We start from the raw sequence: 17437 nt of genomic DNA, 5'->3' as shown, positions 1-17437 counted from the left end.
TATAGGCAACTGTCCGTTGCAATCGTGCAACTACAGTTGCCTGCTACGATGATTACGCTAATTTGGATCACCTGGTGTCGCTACCGACGAACCATGTCTTCAGTCGTGTCAAAATACTGTCAAATTGACACAACCTCAATGGTACAGTGTATAGGTTATTGAGATAACTCAATATAGTATTCTGCATTAGTGTTCATAGTTGTAGTAGTACGCACGTAACAAATAATCACAAACAATAAAATGACTTTTATGAAAAGTTGGGAGGACTTCGAGAAGGCCGCGGAGAAGTTGTACCTGCAGGAACCCTCAAAGGCCAGGTACACCATGAAATATGTTCACTCCAAAAATCAACTAGTATTAAAAATGACCGACGATGTTGTGGTTAGTATGATCGATCTTTACCAAAAAAAAAATACTATAACTACAATATCTGTTTCAGTGCCTGCAATACAAAACAGAAGTCCAGCAGGATATAAGGCGGATCGACAAGTTCATTAACAATCTGATGAGGCATATGGCATCGAAGGAGCACTAATATTTAAGGTTATTGTTTTATACACTTGGACATTTCTGTATTTCAAAACGAAAAAAAAAACAAGAAATAAGTAATAAAAAAAGAGTATATTTTTAACTCATTCTTTTCTCCAAAAGATGATAAACACTTTTTCTTTGAGGTTGCAGGGATTTTTGTTTGCAAGAAGATAATTATATTTTTTCTTTAATTATTATTATTATTATTTCATGAAAGAATAACAACTTATGGACAATGATGATGATTAATTAAAATTGCACATGAAGACTGAAAATCATATTGTTACAAAATATACAGATTATAAATAAATAATAATTTACACTAGTTTCTTTAAAACTTACTATATCTCGTTTTACAACAATCTCATTATCTTCACATATAAAATTAAAGCTACAAATATATATATATGTATCAATTTATATATACTTATAATTCAATTTATTGGTGTTTGCAATTTTGTTTTGAAATAGTTTTAGTATAGTTTTTTTTTTAATAAATAATTTTATCAATTACACAGGGGTGCCCAAAAAATTGAAACTCGTAAACTAAATATCTTGAAAGAAATGCACCCCTAAACAAAGCTAGTTTAAAATGGAAAGCATAAATAAAGTTTGGATATTAAAATCAATTACTTGAGCCACTTTAATTTTCGAGTAATTGTTTTTCTCCTTATAAGCTCATTATTTGAATATATATATACTCTTTTTGAAAAAAAATAAATAAATATATAATAAGAATTATTAATCTAAACGAATGCAATATGCTTGCAAATCTATGAAGATTAATGGCTTTCCCATATGTCGTATAAACAAATTACAAGTACGGATCTGGTAACACGCGAATAGATCGATCGAAAATACTGTGTGTGTGTCTTGGATCTTTGGCTTGTTTGTTGAGAAAGCGTACGAGAAGTGGGCGGAGCTGAACGATCGGCGGCAACTCCCACTAGACGGTTACATTTGGTTGCCTATCATAATATCCATACTTTTTTTTTAGTTTGATTTGTTATGGTTTACATTATAAATAAACATTCCGAATGACTGGAAAGCGGTTACAAATGAAGGGTTAGCGCGTGTGTTGATTTGTCTCCGGTGAGCGGTGAGTGTGATGCAAGAAGAAAGTTTAAAAGCTTTAACCGTGAGCCACTTGCCAAACGATCAGGTGACTCTTCGCCCCCATCGCCTCTCCACCCTGGTTTTTCTCCAGGTTCTCGGCAGACTCTCCGGTGACGCTTTCCTCCATTTCACTATCACCTACAGAAACAGAAAATTCACATACAATATTAATCTACAACGTATATTTTATATTGATCTCAAATTACTTAACATGAAAAGTCTTTACTTGCCTGAAAACTTATTTAGAAATTTACAATAAATTCCAAATTTTGTCTTCTATTGATAGAATATAATATTGCGAAGGTGCGTTATAAATATATAAAAATAAATAACTGCAAAAACCTACCCGCAAGGATCCCCAGGAATATCGTTTAATAGTTGCCAAATAAGCAGATGCGAGGCTGCGTCACTCGGTTCATCGTCTTCTGCAAATTCCATTTATTGTTTTTTTCGAAAAACCAAATAATAAATCGTAAAGTTAATAATTAACTGAAGTGAATTAGTCGCAAATTAAAAATAGAGATTGAATTAAGTGGATTACAGTATGTTGAAGTAGGAAGAGTAAAATTAAGTAAATTATATAAATAAATAGAAAATTGTGTAGAAGAGGAAGAAGTTAAAGTGACCCATACCTACAACTCGCACCATCACATTAAATTATCTTTGCTTTTTTTTCTTTCATGTGTTCTGCTTTGATATTCCCAGTTATCCCACATGCGTTTTAAATGTATTAAGCGAGCTACTTACTATGCGATACTTACCGATACTTTAAATTAGAATATTTAGGCAATGAATGCAAAGCTACGGGAATCGCAGACATTTGCTAAAGCTGTGGTAGTTATTGAAACCACGCACATTGCGATACTTGACAAGTATTAACCAGATTTATGTAAACTATATAGAAGCGACACTTACCGATGCGGAAATCGATGTAACCCTCTCCTCCAGACATCACCAGCATCGCAGCAGGCGGTAGTCTTTGAGGCCCGCCTATGGGCGTGACCGCAGCTGAATGAGCTTCGGAAGGCGTCGAAGCTGCGCTCATTCCTGGAAGTTGAATTGTTAAATACTTCAGTTTTAGTTGAGATTAAGACGTACCTCCGTTTCCTGGCACAGCGACAAAGTATTTCACGCTATCCCGATGACCGTGGAAGCTGAGCTGGGCGTGAGCGACGTTGCAGAACGGAATGTTACCTGAAATGTTGTTCAGGCGGACGCCACTTCCGTGTAAACCGGAAGCGCGCGAAACTATTGTGCCGCCGCTGTATGATCCGCTCTCACTGAGAGGCACAGAAATGATGACACCGTTGCTGGTGCCGATCCACAGCCTGTTCGAAGAAATCAGCAACGCCGAGATCCTGACTAGGGAGAAACCGAGTTTTCCGGTACCTAATAGATTAATGAAAATAAATAATCAAATTTGATTTAAATAACAATTATAGTAGACTGACCTAGCATTTTGCTGACGTAGGGTTCGATGTCCACGTCCTGCAGGTGTTCGTAGGTCTGCGCGTGGTAAAGTCTTAGGGTTGAGTCCAGGCGAACCGAGAGCCAAACGCCATCCCCGAGCCACGCTAGCTGCCTCACCTGGCTCTCCTTCCTTGGATGAGCCACTAAGGTATGTACTATTTTGAGCGTCATAGGTTCGAGGATGCACACCTTGTTCCTGTAGCTACACCAGACCTTATCCCCGACGACGGCGAGACATCGCAGCGAGTGCTTGGGCAAACCCAAATGTACTATATTATATTTTCCTAAATCCCAGTCGCCCGTCTCGTCGCGACTGAACACAGCCATAGTTCCATTCGCCAAGGCGACCACAACCCTTCCGTTAACATGCCTGAAAACAATCATTGCATTACAACCTATTCCAGGCAATACGCACGTCCTATTTACACAATGCTCAGTACGGCGTCCGGAAGTTTCACCGAATGCAAACATTGGTTCCAATTTGACACGGCGGAGTGCACGAACAGTTCCCCGTTCTGCGCGCCCAGCCACATCGTGGCCAGAACGCTGGACATGACTTCGAGGCGGACGTTCGGCTCATCCCCGCTGGAGGTAGTAGTGTCGTTAGCGTCGCCGGCTTCCTCATCCTCCGCCTTCGTCTGGTTCCCATCTTCTTCTTCTTCCACTTCCGAGGCCTCCACCACCTGGTCCTTGCGATTTTTCACAGTCGGATTATCGTCCACGAAAACGATCCTACCCAGTAGATCGCTCTCCTCCTTGGCATCATCGCCAGCGTCTGCACCGGCACTGTTTTCGTTCGCCTCCGGTACACTGTCACTCGGTATGTAGTTGGTGTTGCCGTAATCACTGACACTCGCACCTGGGACACTTGCGATGCACAGCAGATGATTGGTGCACACGCCGAAGCTGTTCAACACTTCGGCCGGATTGTTGGCGTCGAGGACGGTGACGATGCTAGCTGCTTGAGTGGATGTGCAGATCCATACCAAAGATGATAATTTGGTCTCCAACATTGCGCCCTCCTTGAAACTGTTTATCTCCTTGTCCAGCGAATCCAATTCGGTTAATGTCGCGCCTCTCTCGATTGAATCATCCGAATAGAACACGCTTCCACCAACCTGCAATAACACCAAATCAGTATTTTACAACTAAAAAACAAAAAACTTAATAGCGATGTCCATATTTTCAAAGATTCAAAATCTATCGAAGGATAAGACTCCAATTAAAAACGGAGTTTCAGATTGAAAATGATTGAAAGCTAATTATATTAGTATTTTAACAAAGTAATATATACATAATAAATTGAAGACAGCTTTTTAATTCTTTTAAAAACATCCTTCTATTGTTCCTCATAATGCAATTTTTTCATAATTGTTCTCATGAAAAAAAAAGGTCTGTCATTACCACATATTTTCTATCCATTGTACAGAGATAGAAAGTCACTGTAATGTGGGTAATTATTTGTATTTTAGGAATTTAATTCCATAATTATTTAGTAGTAATAAGTATACTACTGTAATCAATATAATTGTATGATGATTTATTATTATTAAGTAGAAATGGATATGTGTTTACCATTAATCCTCCGTCTTTGGTGTATCCGCCCATGAGGTTAACGCCAGCTGCACACCAAATTTTCATGCCCGAGGATGTTTCGACCAGAGGGCGACAGTACACCGGCACAGGGACCGGAACTCCACCGCTGGAGCTCTGCGGACCCCTCGCAGGAGGCGCCACCTTCTCTGGCAGGCTCCACCCATAAGCCTGCAGACGACCGTCCTCCTTCCTCACGTGGGCCCGCACGTGTCTATACTGCTCCCTCCTTTCGCCCGCCCTCTTCGTCGCTGGCAAATACAGAATCACGTCAAAATCAAGTTACAACCAATAGCGAGCATAAAGATCGCTTACAAATTACAAAAAAAAAACAAAGCCTCCCCTACACCCAGCAGATATTGTAAGAGACAAAGAAAAGTGTTCATGCATCGACAAGTAAATAAAACACTATTGAAACTCAATAAAATATATTGAAACTTAACAAAAAAAATAAAAATAAAACGGGAAAATAAATAAACGAAATATTTTTCGTGTTTTAAAGACAAGATCCAACAAAAATAATCATTTGCTCAATTTGTTCTTCACGGCGGCTCTTGAATAGCTTAAATCATCTCCAAAAGAAAATATAAATAAAAAAACTGCACGAGCACACAGATAACACAATTAGTGGAAGAGAATCAATCCCCTATAAAGAAAACAATCCGATTCAAACGCGATCATCTACACTTAAGTCTAACAGATAAATTACGAGGACTAGTGTCGCGTGGTAACAATTAATAGTCACAACCAAGAGATATACTTATAAGCAAATCAAATTATACTAAGTAAGGCACTTTCGACGTGCGGCGAAGGACGTGTGCGAGGATTCGGCATTCCTCGCTCGCAGACATCCAAAGCACACTCGTATTTAAATATATATGTGTGTATGTACAAGAAAACAGTACTAGAAACTAATGTTAATCGAAAGAGACTAATCGTAATATACATAATATGTACAATATCACAGAGTAAATAAATTATAACGATGCGGCATCGAGATAATGTAGAGGAGAAGTAAGTAATAATTTTATAATTCCGTACCGATTTCGGTGTCGTGAAAATCCTGCCCGCTGCGAGGCAAAGCTCTAACGCCGGGCATCACCTGGTTCGTGGATGCTTTGTAGCGCAGCTGGGGCTGCATCATGGACTGGGTGGGTCTATCTGACCCGCTGAACAGATTGCTGAAGAACTTCCAGATGCTGTGCTTGTTCTCTTTACCCAGATCTGGGTTACCCTTTGTCGCGCGTACCAGTTCCGACCAGCGGACGGCCTCCTGCAGCTCCATGAACCTCTCCTAAGCAATTAAAACGAACCGCATTAAATCCAATAATACTTGCAACTATTATTTTCAAATGAATTCACATTTAAAAACATCCTATTACAAATTACCCTAAAACACATCAATCAAAGCATCGACTTACCTTGTATTGATTTCTCTCCATCAAAACACGCGCCATCTCGACGCGCGTGAACCGTTTCCGTTGAGCCATCGGAACTTCCGATTCCTCCTCGCCCGAATCCGGCCTCGATTCGTGCGCCTTCTTCAGCTTCTTCAACTCGTCCTCCAGCTCGGCCACCCTCTCCTTGAACCTCGTCCTGGACACGTTCAGACTTAGAATTTCCTCGCGCAGCATTTCCATCTCGCCGGAAAGCGCGTCCACCTGGACGATGAGATCGTCTTTCACCACATTCAGAGCGTTCCTAAACGATGATAACAAAAGATAACGCATATAAACAATGATCTCACTAAAGCCGTTTGCTAACACTCACTTTGTTGCCAGCAATTCGTTGTTTTCCATAATGAGATTTTCCACTTCCTTGCCCATGCCTATTTACGAAAAAGTGAATTAGTCGAAAATATCGGATACGCATTTCGCATTTAGTTAATTGTTTAGTACGAAAGCTTTTGGCAGACGTTAATGTATATGGATCGTTAGTGCATCGCTATTTTCTTTTTTGGTGCTCGTTTGTTTTTTTATTAGTATTAAATATTTATTTAAAAAATAAATGTTTGGGAACTTACCATAAAAGTTATCGTTTACTTTGTGTTTGTGGAGTGAAGGTGAATCGCATGTAGGAGTGAAACAAACGATATAATAATAATAGCAAACACTAGTTATTGCAAATTCTACTTAGGCTCAGCCAATTTGAAAGTTGATGGAATTATTTTATAAGAAGTACTTTTCTAATCAATTCCCAATTTATCTCACTATTTGTTGTATATAAATGATTATAAGTAACACCAAGTATATTTTGTATGTATAATATTAGCAAATCAATAGATACATGTTCTACATGTGACATTATTTGAATGCTTATTTGAAATCATATGTGATGAATTTTTTTAGTAGAATTGTCCATTACTTTAATGGATTCCCACACGTTGAATCAATTATAAACAACAAGCTACATTAGCTTGGTTGAGCGTTCACGTGCTTATGTAATTAGTCAAATAAAAGTCTTGTTTGCATAATTAATTCGATTCGCGAATACAATTCTGGTCAGTTATAATGAACGTACGTGCAAGTAATTAAATAAGACAAAAGGAGTCGACATAAATTAGCTTCTTGTAAAATTATTCACGCAACGATTTTAGTCCATGCGTTTGTTCAATACACAAATATAGCATTTTCTAAAAAGTACTTACCAGAAGATGCATATTCGCCAGGATGGACCCAAACACCTAAACATATTTAAATATAATAATCTGAAAATTTTGCATAAAGTGTATTCAACATACCAGTGATATCAGCACCATCATCCATATCAGCCAAAGCGTCGGCATCCTGCAATTAATAATTTTAATCAATTTCCTAATAACTGTTTAACAACAATAGTTACTTGAAAGCTCAGCTCCTGATACAGATTATTACCACTCCTCTCCTCTTTCTTGGTGTGCACTCTGCCAGTGCTCATATTGTTGTTGGTTACTTGCTGTGGCATCTGGGGACTAATTGGTGATGTTATGACACTCTTGTTTTCATGATTAATTGTATCAGTGGACAATCCTTTCTCCACTGTGCGGATGGCATCTCTAACATTATCCATTTCACTGTGCAAACTGAGAAAGCTAGTTTTAATAAATTTATAATGCAAAGGGTTTAATTACTGTACCTAGGCGATGAATGGCTGCTACTAATGGGTGATGTTGGCACACTATCAACACCCTCTGCATTTTCTAATGATGCAAACCCAAAGGACACAGGTCCAGAACTCCGGCCCATGTTCAATCTATTACTAGTCATACGACCACTATCAGACCGATCGTTGGTCAATTGAACACCAGACAAAAGTAATTTAGTCCTCTCACTATAATCCATATGAGTTTTGAATAAGTCGGTATATCTCTCATGCAATTTATTATATTCCTTCTTCAGTTCACCCTCCCTCTCTTCCAATCTGCTGGTGTGCTCCATCGAGTTCTTGTTCTTGAGCTCAAGCATCTTGACGATATTCTCCAGAGCATCTTGCCTTTCAACATACTCCTTCCTCTCTCCCTCTGAGGCATCCTCGAATTGCAGGAGTTTCTCCTCTGCTGCCTTCCTGCCACTCTTCTCCCTTGAATACTGGGTGACCAACTGTTCATTGTCCTCTCGAAGTAACTCCAAGTCAACATCTTGTTGGGAATTGCTTTGGTATGCAGCATCAAGACATTCCAGGAGATTAACAGTCAAGGGCATCAGAGTCTTAACAACATCCTCATCATACTGCACTATCATCCGTTCAAACTCCTGGTATATGCTGCCAGCCAAAGATTGCACCTTCTCTGATACGACGACATTATCTTCGTGCGTCCCGTAAATGGTCTCGTTCCCCAGCCCACCCAATTGACTGTCCTCCATATCCATGACGACGGTGGTTGCTGGTTTCGTTTCGTGTTCGCGTTGTTCTTTTCGGCACTTTCGTTGGTGATCAGTGGAGTTCTAGGGTCGAATACATCTCAACACCATCGTCGTTCAATTCGAGCGTTAATAATCACTTATACATAATGCATAATCCTCGTCTTTTTTGTGGCACCCACTATTTACGACTAATATGTCAAAGTGACAGCTGTCAGACCATTACTTTTTTTGACAACTCAGCTGATTCAAAAAGTTTACAAATCTGCTTCAGATATTTGCTTTCTCTTCAAAAGAAGTACGCACAGTCTTCCCTATAAATACCATTCACAAATTCCAAACACCTGCATGCCTCAGCCAGGCTTTTTCTGCTACTGATCCGCAATGAAGTTGCTTAACATGTTTCTAATTCGTTTGCTGCCAACTTCGCGCGAAATATATTGACCCCACTCTCCCTTAACACGTCTTCACGGTTTTGACGTTTACATCTAATATTTTAGGTCAATCATTTTAAATACCATAGACTTTTCCTTTTCAATTATGTCCGTGATTTTATAACGCTCGAACGTTAGCTAGAGTATTTTTAATGTTTTAAATAGAGAGAGAAGCACAGCTGCAAGTTAGTATTCATCGGCAATATGGCAAGCCCGAGGACGAGACGCGTTTTGCAAGAACTGAAGCCCAATAATGAGAACGATGTAAGTACGAAATTTGAGAATGCAATTAGAAATTATTAAATTCTATCGCGATTGCAGAAATGCTTCGAGTGTCAAACTCACAATCCACAATGGGCTTCTGTCACATATGGTATATGGATTTGCCTGGAGTGCTCTGGCAAACATCGCGGATTAGGCGTGCATTTGTCGTTTGTGCGCTCCATAACCATGGACAAGTGGAAGGATGTGGAGTTGGAGAAAATGAAGCTTGGTGGAAACAGGAATGCCAGGGTCTTCTTTGAGGCACAGGATGATTATGATGATTCTATGAGCATCCAGCAGAAATACAATACTAAGGCAGCAGCTCTGTACAGAGACAAGGTATCATGTTTGGCTCAGGGCAAGCATTGGGATGCCAAGAAATCGCCAGCTCAAAATTATTCTGGCAGTATGCTGGGCTCAGGCAGCAGCTATGCTTCATCTAATTCCAACTCGTATCAATCAGACAGTTACCAGAACAATGGTTATCAGAGTAATGGGGGAGTGCAGAACTACAACTCGCCCGAATTCAAGAACGAGAAAGAGGCGTTCTTCTCCAAGGTCCAAAACGAGAATGCTAATCGACGAGAGTAATTAAATTCATATGCAACTCGTCGGGAAATATTCAAATTAATTCGTTGCTTTTTTTATAGTGATTTGCCACCTAGTCAGGGCGGGAAATACAGCGGCTTTGGATACACAAGGGAACCACCACCAAGGAGCCAATCTCAGGAAATATTCGACAACACGCTCTCCTCTTTAGCTAGCGTACGCAAAACTAACCTTATTTCTATATGATTGTAGAAATTAACGTGTAATAATTTATAGGGATGGTCGTTCCTTTCTTCTTCCGCGACTAGAATAGCAAGTAAAGCATCGGAGAGCGCCTTGAAATACGGCGGGATTGCATCACAAAAGGTAGTTGATATGGGGTCGCATGTTGGGGACAAGGTATTATTAACGTTATGATTTATTTTTTATTATGATTTGATTTTATTTTCGTTTCTTTTCTTTTTTCCTTTCGTTTAATTTTATGAATGAAGGTTAGGGAGGGTAATTTGTTAGAAGATGTAGGCTGTCAGGTCTCCACTTTGGCAAACAAGGTAATTTTTCTGCATTCAATGATTACGGGTATTGGGATTAATCAAAAGGTTCGTTCTTTGAAAAGAAAAGAAAAAAAACAAATACTTTTGATTAGTTATACAAACAAACTTTATGATAAACCCAATATTTATTGTCAGCTTTTTTTTTAAATTATCTTTTATTTGGGTGCAGATGGGCGATTTGGGTAGGAAAGGCTGGAGCCAAGTGTCCGGAACGAACGCGCCCGGTGGTGATTTCAACACCGGTGGATATGGACAAGTCGGAGGAGACAACTACCAGTCTCCGGGCGAAAAATCTTATTTGGTGAGCGGCAACGGAGGCGGTGGCAACAGCTTCAGTCAGCAAGACGATTGGAGTTACAGCAGTCAGCAAGGGTCTAAGGCTTCCAGCCCGAAGAGCCCCAGTTGGGGCTATCAGAACGATAGCCAAAGCTTCCATTCCGAGCAATTCGACTCGAAATCGACGTCACCAACGTCCCCTGGTGATGGCCAGAAGAAGGCTGCCAAATCTGGCGCTGCTAAGAAGACGAAAGATCCCGAAAAGAAGTGGGATAACAAATGGGGAGACGACGAACTCTGGGAGAGTCTTAACAATTAATTAATGTATCCTAGCTTTAATGTTATTATTGCATGTATATACCTACTATCCATCATATATTTAACGTTTCCTTCTTCGATTTCATTTCTTGAGATTATGCCAAAACTACTTAGAAGCGAGAGAAAAAAAAAACAAAACAACACAAAAATGACAACATCATGAGACAAAAAAAAAACTATTTGCATTTATTTTTATATGCCCTTTATTGATTTTGAATATATTTTATCGTCGTTGTTTAAGTAATTTTAATTTGTAGATAGTATTATTATTTTACTTAAGTATATATCTTATTGAGAATAAATGTAATTATTATACTAGTTGATGAAATGCTCTTAAATGTTATTTTGCTATATAATAGATATATGTATTGCGAAAAAAAACAAACAAACACTTGATGGAAGGAAGATAAAAATAATTGTTCAATTAATAAATATATTCATTTATTTCAATATATCTGTGTGTGTGTATATATATATATATAATCTCTTATATTTGTTGTATAATTTAAGGAGGGCACGGATATAGATAATATAAACTACGTACAGGAAAAATAATATCTCACATTTAGATGTAATACAATAATAACAAACCTGAGCTAAAACTAGAAAGAAAAAATAAAATATAATGTACATGTTTCAATTGGGTCTTAAGGCACGCATCTCTTACGGATGTGGATGGTCGAGGTTGGTTCTACTCTTAACTACTATACTCTATTTGGGGGTGTTCCAGAAGGCCGAGGCTTTCAGGAAGCTCTCGCTTTTGGCGTTCTTCTCGAAGCCATCGATCATTTTCTTCACTTGACTAGGTTTCTGTTTTTTGGGGCAAATTTCGTTGGACTGCGGCGGTGGGACTTCGGGGGTGCTGACGGTAGTTGTGACGCTAAACTCTAATCGATCAAATCGTTGTACTACGGAGGCTACGGTGGTTTTTACGCTGTCCCGCGACACGGGATCAATTCCTACAGAGGACAAACCACAAATCAAATAACATCTACATGGTATATATATATATAACAAGCATACAATATCGCAAAAGTAATGCAAACAAAATATATAGCTGAATTGTATAGGATTTATATTGCAGATATTATAATTATGTACAATAATACGTCACGGAACGACATTTACCATATGGCTCTACAAGAATACTTTCATGTGACGTTTGGTAATCAAATCGATTGATCTAAATAACAGCTAAACCTAAGCAAGCAGATGAAGCTTAGAATGGATGTGTTCTATAAATATTATTCGAAAATCATCTACATGAAAGTAATGAGAAACCGTTAACCGAGAAATGAATGAGTAAAAAGTCGTAAAAGGAATATTTCATTATTCTAATTACTTTCCTTTCGTAATCATCTTACATTCCAATTTTCTCTTCGCCGCTTCTTCACTCAATTGTAACGCAGTTAAATACAAAAATACGTAATGTAGATTGAGAAAGCTAAATTCTACGTATTTTTTAATAGATAATTACTTTTTCATTTCACTTCACAAAAATGAATTTGTAATATGAAATATAATAAGGATTGAATCTTAAATTGATTAAGTTTATACTAACACTACTTGTAAAATATGGGTAAGCGATTTGTTTGCGTTCTCGGATTTGGTTTTAACATTTCATATATAGTAAGATTGAATGTTGGATGTTAAATGAAACTCACTCAAATCGTTATCAATTAAAGGGTAATTGGCGTTAAGGTCGACGGGATCGTTCTCCTCGATCGGCGCGGATCTCTCCAGAGTCTTTAGTTGGGAGCAATCGCTGATACCGCTGTCGCTCCTCTCAGTGCAATTCCTGCTCGCCTTCCTATGCTTAACTTCGTTACAGTTAGTATCACACAGGTTAGTCTCTTCTTCGCTCAAGCTGGACATGCGGGACACCGTCAGACCGGAGATCGAAGGTCTAGGACTGCTCGACGTCGCGGAATTCCTGCGGCTCGCCGAAAGATTCGCCAATCGTCCGAGGGCTCGAATAGCGTTTCCAGTTTTCTAATATATTAATCAATTCGCAAAACGAAAAACAAACAAACAAAAAGAAACAAAAGGGAGTATAAAAAAACCATGCACGTAATAAAATTAGCGACAACCAAAAGAAAACACTACCGACCTGCCACTTTCTTCTGATGATGAACTTTTTCAGTTTATCCGTCGAGATGACTACAGTATTCGTGTGGCTCTCCGGATCCAGCCATTCGTGTTTCAAAGAACTCTCCGCTGACATTCTATCCCTAAAGTACACAGATTTGAATCAATGAAATTAATTAATTGCTATTTATTCGGTATTACTCTTTTCTTTTGAGAAGAAGTGCTCCGATAAAGTCACGAGCGTGCTGAGAAACTGCGTCGAAGGCTTCATCGTCGAAATCGTATTCGGCTCTGGTGATGTTTGCAAACGTTTCAGCATCGTTGTCACCCATGAAAGGTGATAAACCGGATAATCTGAAAGTAAAATTTTTGTTTTCAATTTTTTTTTGTTGATTTTGTTTTCAATTTTGCTTAGATTGGATTACAAGTATTTATAGAATTTAGACTTTGTTCATCCAAATAAAATTCCGTTTTTAACTGTAACAAATTTTGATGAGAATGGATTATCAGTACTTACAGAACGTAGCAGATGACGCCCAAACACCACATATCTGATTCGGTGCCGATATGCTCGTAGTTGATGATTTCCGGAGGGATAAATTCCGCTGTTCCAAACAGCACCTTCGTCGGCCTATCAGGATCCAACTTCTGCGCTAATCCGAAGTCGATGATCTTGATTTCGTGTGAGGTCCTCGTGTGGCACATGATGTTCTCCGGCTTCAAATCCAGATGGACAACGTTCTGGCTGTGCATGTATGCTACACCCTCGCAGATTTGCCTCATAAACAGTATGCAGTCTTTTTCTGTCAACGTGAAGTCATCCGCGACGACGCGCTCGAACAGTTCTCCTCCGGATATGCTGTGAGCAAAATAAAAAGAAATCGAGATTGTAAATCGCTGCTAAACAAGACGTTCAAGACGGTTGTGCTCACTATTCCATGACCATGATCGTCTCTTTGGAATTCTCGAAGGCGGCTGCGAGCTGCAGCAGCTTCGAATGCCTCAGCAGGTTCATGATGTCGATCTCGTCCTGCACCTTGTCGCGATCCTTTGCCGTCCGACATCTGATGAATTTGGCAGCGAGCTTCTGGTTCGTGGTCTTATCGACGACGCGATGCACCACACCGTATCTCCCCTTACCTAACTCCTCCAAAATATCGTATTTAACTTTGAACTCTGGTCCGGGCTCGATGGAAACTATGCGCGGTTCAAACGAGGACTTCTCATCTGAAATCGACCACACACACATTTAGCAAGTTTAACTCAAATGAGAATAACAATAATATATTACTTTGCTCTTCCAATTGAAGAATATCTGATTCCTGACTAGGCTGACTGGCACCGTGGACGTTGACGCTGCGCACCCTGAACACGTATCTTCCTCCGGCCTGAAGACCTGTCACCACGTAGCTCAGCGAATTGCAGTCTTCTGCAACTGTCGTCCAGACATCGCTGCCAACAAGGGAATACTCTACAGCGAATCCCGTGACTTTCCTGCCTCCATCGTACGGAGAGCTGCTCCAGTTAACAGTGGCGCAATCCGTTCCAGGGATGAGGCAAGGTTTTCCGCTCGGAGGATCGGGTGGTCCTTGAAAGAAACAAACATTGAAAATACCATTCCTCGAGACATCGAATCAAAAAAAAAATACCTTCGACTGAGACCGAAGCGTAGTTCGATTCAGATCCAAATTCGTTCTCCACGTGCACGTCGTACTTTCCACTATCGTCTGTGTTTATATTCTGCAGCAGAAGACACGAGACTCCATCACCAGAAGTGATGCTAGTCTTCTCGTCGTTCTTCAATTCTCTTCCCTATTGCACAATCAAAAAGAAAAACACATTACAGTTAATAATTATGCTTACGAATTATGCTTCGGTAATGGTTTTTTTATTAATGAACAATCATCAAATACTTTAACAACTTTGTCAACCCAACGTAAATTTATACAAACAAATTACTTCATACATTCCAATTTTTAATTGAACTGTTAAATTAATTTTTTTAACAACAACAAATATGAAATAATTCAAATAATAAACACAACTGTTGCATATTTGTGTCATAATATGTTGATTATAAAAAATCTTTTCTGGTACATTGAACTCAAGCATTGAAACAAAACTCATTCAAACGTCAAATCAGTGTCAGAGCAACTATGTTTATTAAGAGAGTAGCTGAGAGTCATTGTTCTAGAAAAAATAATATATATATAAAGAACGAATAAAAGTGGCTATCGAAGGTCTTAAAGCGGTCGACCTATTAGCCTCACTTATATATTAATTTATGACCCGAATTTATCGCTGTTGTTTTGTACGTAATTCGATTAAATCCGTTCTGTGTAATTTCATTGTAAAACCCTGTATATAAATAGTATCGATAATAACATTGTTCTGCACCCACATACAAAACAAAGGAAAACAGCTTAAAACAAAATACATGTAATAACTTAAATTAAACAAATTCAAAGCCAACGCAATTGAATTATTTAACATTTTAAGGCCGTTTCTGTTAATTAGGTGACACGAATCGTTAAAATCAAACATTTTTTTTATTGAACGTTGTTCCACTTTATTAGATCCACTGAAAATGGAACAGCGGCACATCTAGTTGCAATAAATAATGCTGATTCTTCCATTAAATGTCACAGAAAGAGCTAAATAAATATCGCCATTATTTATAACGTTTCTACTTCGAGATAAAGCAATGTTTAATTTATATATTTTTATTTGTCAGAAGATATCTCCGGACGGCACCACACCTCATAACAATAAATTACTAAACGTCTCGTCGCAATTTCAAAATAATGCAATATATCAAAAAAAAAGAAGAAATCTTCCTTATTTATTTTCCGGGGTAGAAATGTCTTTAATTATCACAATTAAATAAAAGTTTTTATATTATCCGCAACATTAATTATCATCTAAACTCTACCAGTTGCTAAGGATACGTTTGATTGCTTTGTACACAACAACAGTTGTTAAGACGCGTCTCAGTTGTAACAAATAACACCACTGTTGTTAAGGTGACCAACGATAGTTCTTACATACTCGTGTTCGTTGCTATGCTATTCCAATAAGAATATAAATGACAGTTAATAATAATCGTTATTGCAACACAGACAAAAACAAAATAAAACAAAAACTGCTGAAAAGGGCTCTTCACCATAGGTCTTTCTGTATTGAAAATGACAGTGATATTCATAAATATGACATTGACAGTTGCTTGTTTTTAGTTATAACGTTGCTAAGCATCTAATGACAACAGTAAAAAAACAATTTTTAATTAATTAATTTATTTGTATGCTAACCCAATTACCGTAATTTATAGTTACAATGTTATTTTTTTCAAAATTGATGAATTTTATGAATCACATTACAAAACTAATACGTTTATATTCATAGTCTGTATATAAATATCATAGCATTAATATTTGAATTAATTCTGATCATTGCTGAACAATAAATCCTTTTGAGTTCACCGTTGTATGTTAATAACGAGGAAGGTGCAACATATTTTTACCTCCCAGCCACACACGTTAGCCGTGTACATACTTATAATAAATGTACATATTATTATTTAGACATGCAGTCTATGTGATAAGTCGCATAAATAAAGCGAAGGCACCGAACGTGCTAACGCGCAGAACATTTAGCAAATAACAGAATAGAGAATAGAACGAAAGCAACAACTCGGAGCGATTATCAATTCAAATTTGCGTTCGTAATTAGGATTCAAAAACCAATGTTGGAAAGAAAATGAACAGGAACTCACCGAACTTAACTCCATATTGGTTGAAAGCGGACTGCCCGAAACACATGCAGCAATGCTATTGAGGAGACGCTGTTATGTTATGCGGTGGTGGTGATGCGTTAATGGTGTGTTTACAAATTTGCGAAGAGAAAAAATAAATAAAAATAAAAATTGATCCCCAACTGAGCAGAAGGACTTTTCGCTGGTAATATTTACAGAACGGGGTTCCTCGCACTTTTGGACCGATCAAGGCCGTATAGCGTACGCACAATGCCGCTGTTTTACTGTTAGCCATCACGTCCCGACCGATTTTTACCTGCACTCTCACTCTTAATTTAATGCCTCGTCAAACTGAGTGTCTACAGAGCCTTTCCACGCATCATCATCAACAACAACAGCATCGACCTCTATAAAATAACCAAAAAAAATCTATCGCAAATAACGTCCTCATCAAAACTCATCATTTTTCATACTTTTTTTTTCGTTTCTTCATATCTAGTAAAATAGAGAGTTTGCTAAACCTTTACACGATCATCAACAAAAGAAAGAATAACAACTTCTACAAAATATAGAAAATCTAACGCAAATATCGTCCTCATCAAAACTCTATCATTTCAGTTATCTATTAAATAGAGGAAGTTTGCTAAACCTTTC

General features: G+C 38.4%; 4 protein-coding genes across 9 annotated transcripts; 2 read left to right on the top strand and 2 right to left on the bottom strand.

The window, feature by feature from the left end:
* Positions 1 to 240: 240 nt before the first annotated feature.
* LOC108567520 (signal recognition particle 9 kDa protein) lies at positions 241 to 631 on the top strand. Its single transcript, XM_017928032.1, has 2 exons — positions 241 to 381; positions 440 to 631. The coding sequence occupies exons 1-2, from the start codon at positions 241 to 243 to the stop codon at positions 533 to 535; spliced, it is 237 nt and encodes a 78-aa protein (XP_017783521.1). The 3' UTR covers positions 536 to 631.
* Positions 632 to 1035: 404 nt separating this feature from the next.
* On the bottom strand, positions 1036 to 8806 carry LOC108567528 (JNK-interacting protein 3). 4 transcript variants are annotated; one of them, XM_017928054.1, is made up of 15 exons: positions 7825 to 8806; positions 7552 to 7780; positions 7451 to 7496; positions 7358 to 7393; positions 6734 to 6751; positions 6481 to 6538; positions 6132 to 6411; positions 5752 to 6004; positions 4693 to 4961; positions 3544 to 4235; positions 3099 to 3487; positions 2746 to 3036; positions 2563 to 2694; positions 1994 to 2072; positions 1704 to 1785 (listed from the first exon to the last, which is right to left on the bottom strand). In XM_017928054.1, the coding sequence occupies exons 1-15, from the start codon at positions 8556 to 8558 to the stop codon at positions 1782 to 1784; spliced, it is 3510 nt and encodes a 1169-aa protein (XP_017783543.1). In that variant the 5' UTR covers positions 8559 to 8806; the 3' UTR covers positions 1704 to 1781. The 4 variants fall into 4 exon arrangements, with proteins under 4 accessions (XP_017783539.1, XP_017783541.1, XP_017783542.1 ...); XM_017928050.1 differs by lacking the exon at positions 1994 to 2072 and having other exon boundaries at positions 1036 to 1785; positions 7825 to 8803; XM_017928052.1 differs by lacking the exon at positions 1994 to 2072 and having other exon boundaries at positions 1037 to 1785; positions 7552 to 7771; positions 7825 to 8801.
* A 185-nt stretch (positions 8807 to 8991) lies between these two features.
* LOC108567529 (ADP-ribosylation factor GTPase-activating protein 1) lies at positions 8992 to 11109 on the top strand. Of its 3 annotated transcripts, XM_017928055.1 has the most exons (6): positions 8992 to 9247; positions 9305 to 9834; positions 9898 to 10012; positions 10073 to 10195; positions 10288 to 10347; positions 10520 to 11109. In XM_017928055.1, exons 1-6 carry the CDS (start codon positions 9188 to 9190, stop codon positions 10943 to 10945), a joined length of 1314 nt encoding a protein of 437 aa, XP_017783544.1. In that variant the 5' UTR covers positions 8992 to 9187; the 3' UTR covers positions 10946 to 11109. The 3 variants fall into 3 exon arrangements, with proteins under 3 accessions (XP_017783544.1, XP_017783545.1, XP_017783546.1); XM_017928056.1 differs by lacking the exon at positions 10288 to 10347; XM_017928057.1 differs by lacking the exon at positions 10288 to 10347 and having other exon boundaries at positions 8993 to 9247; positions 10073 to 10162.
* Positions 11110 to 11408: 299 nt separating this feature from the next.
* On the bottom strand, positions 11409 to 16819 carry LOC108567490 (myosin light chain kinase, smooth muscle-like). The gene is made up of 9 exons (XM_017927986.1): positions 16805 to 16819; positions 14682 to 14844; positions 14324 to 14620; positions 13965 to 14259; positions 13550 to 13891; positions 13234 to 13386; positions 13055 to 13175; positions 12609 to 12936; positions 11409 to 11903 (listed from the first exon to the last, which is right to left on the bottom strand). Exons 1-9 carry the CDS (start codon positions 16817 to 16819, stop codon positions 11656 to 11658), a joined length of 1962 nt encoding a protein of 653 aa, XP_017783475.1. The 3' UTR covers positions 11409 to 11655.
* Between the last annotated feature and the right edge of the window lie 618 nt (positions 16820 to 17437).

Source organism: Nicrophorus vespilloides, unplaced genomic scaffold (assembly GCF_001412225.1).
Source record: "Nicrophorus vespilloides isolate i.1.1-1 unplaced genomic scaffold, Nicve_v1.0, whole genome shotgun sequence".
Taxonomy (NCBI): Eukaryota; Metazoa; Arthropoda; class Insecta; order Coleoptera; family Silphidae; genus Nicrophorus; species Nicrophorus vespilloides.
This window is presented reverse-complemented; position numbering and strand designations above follow the sequence as displayed.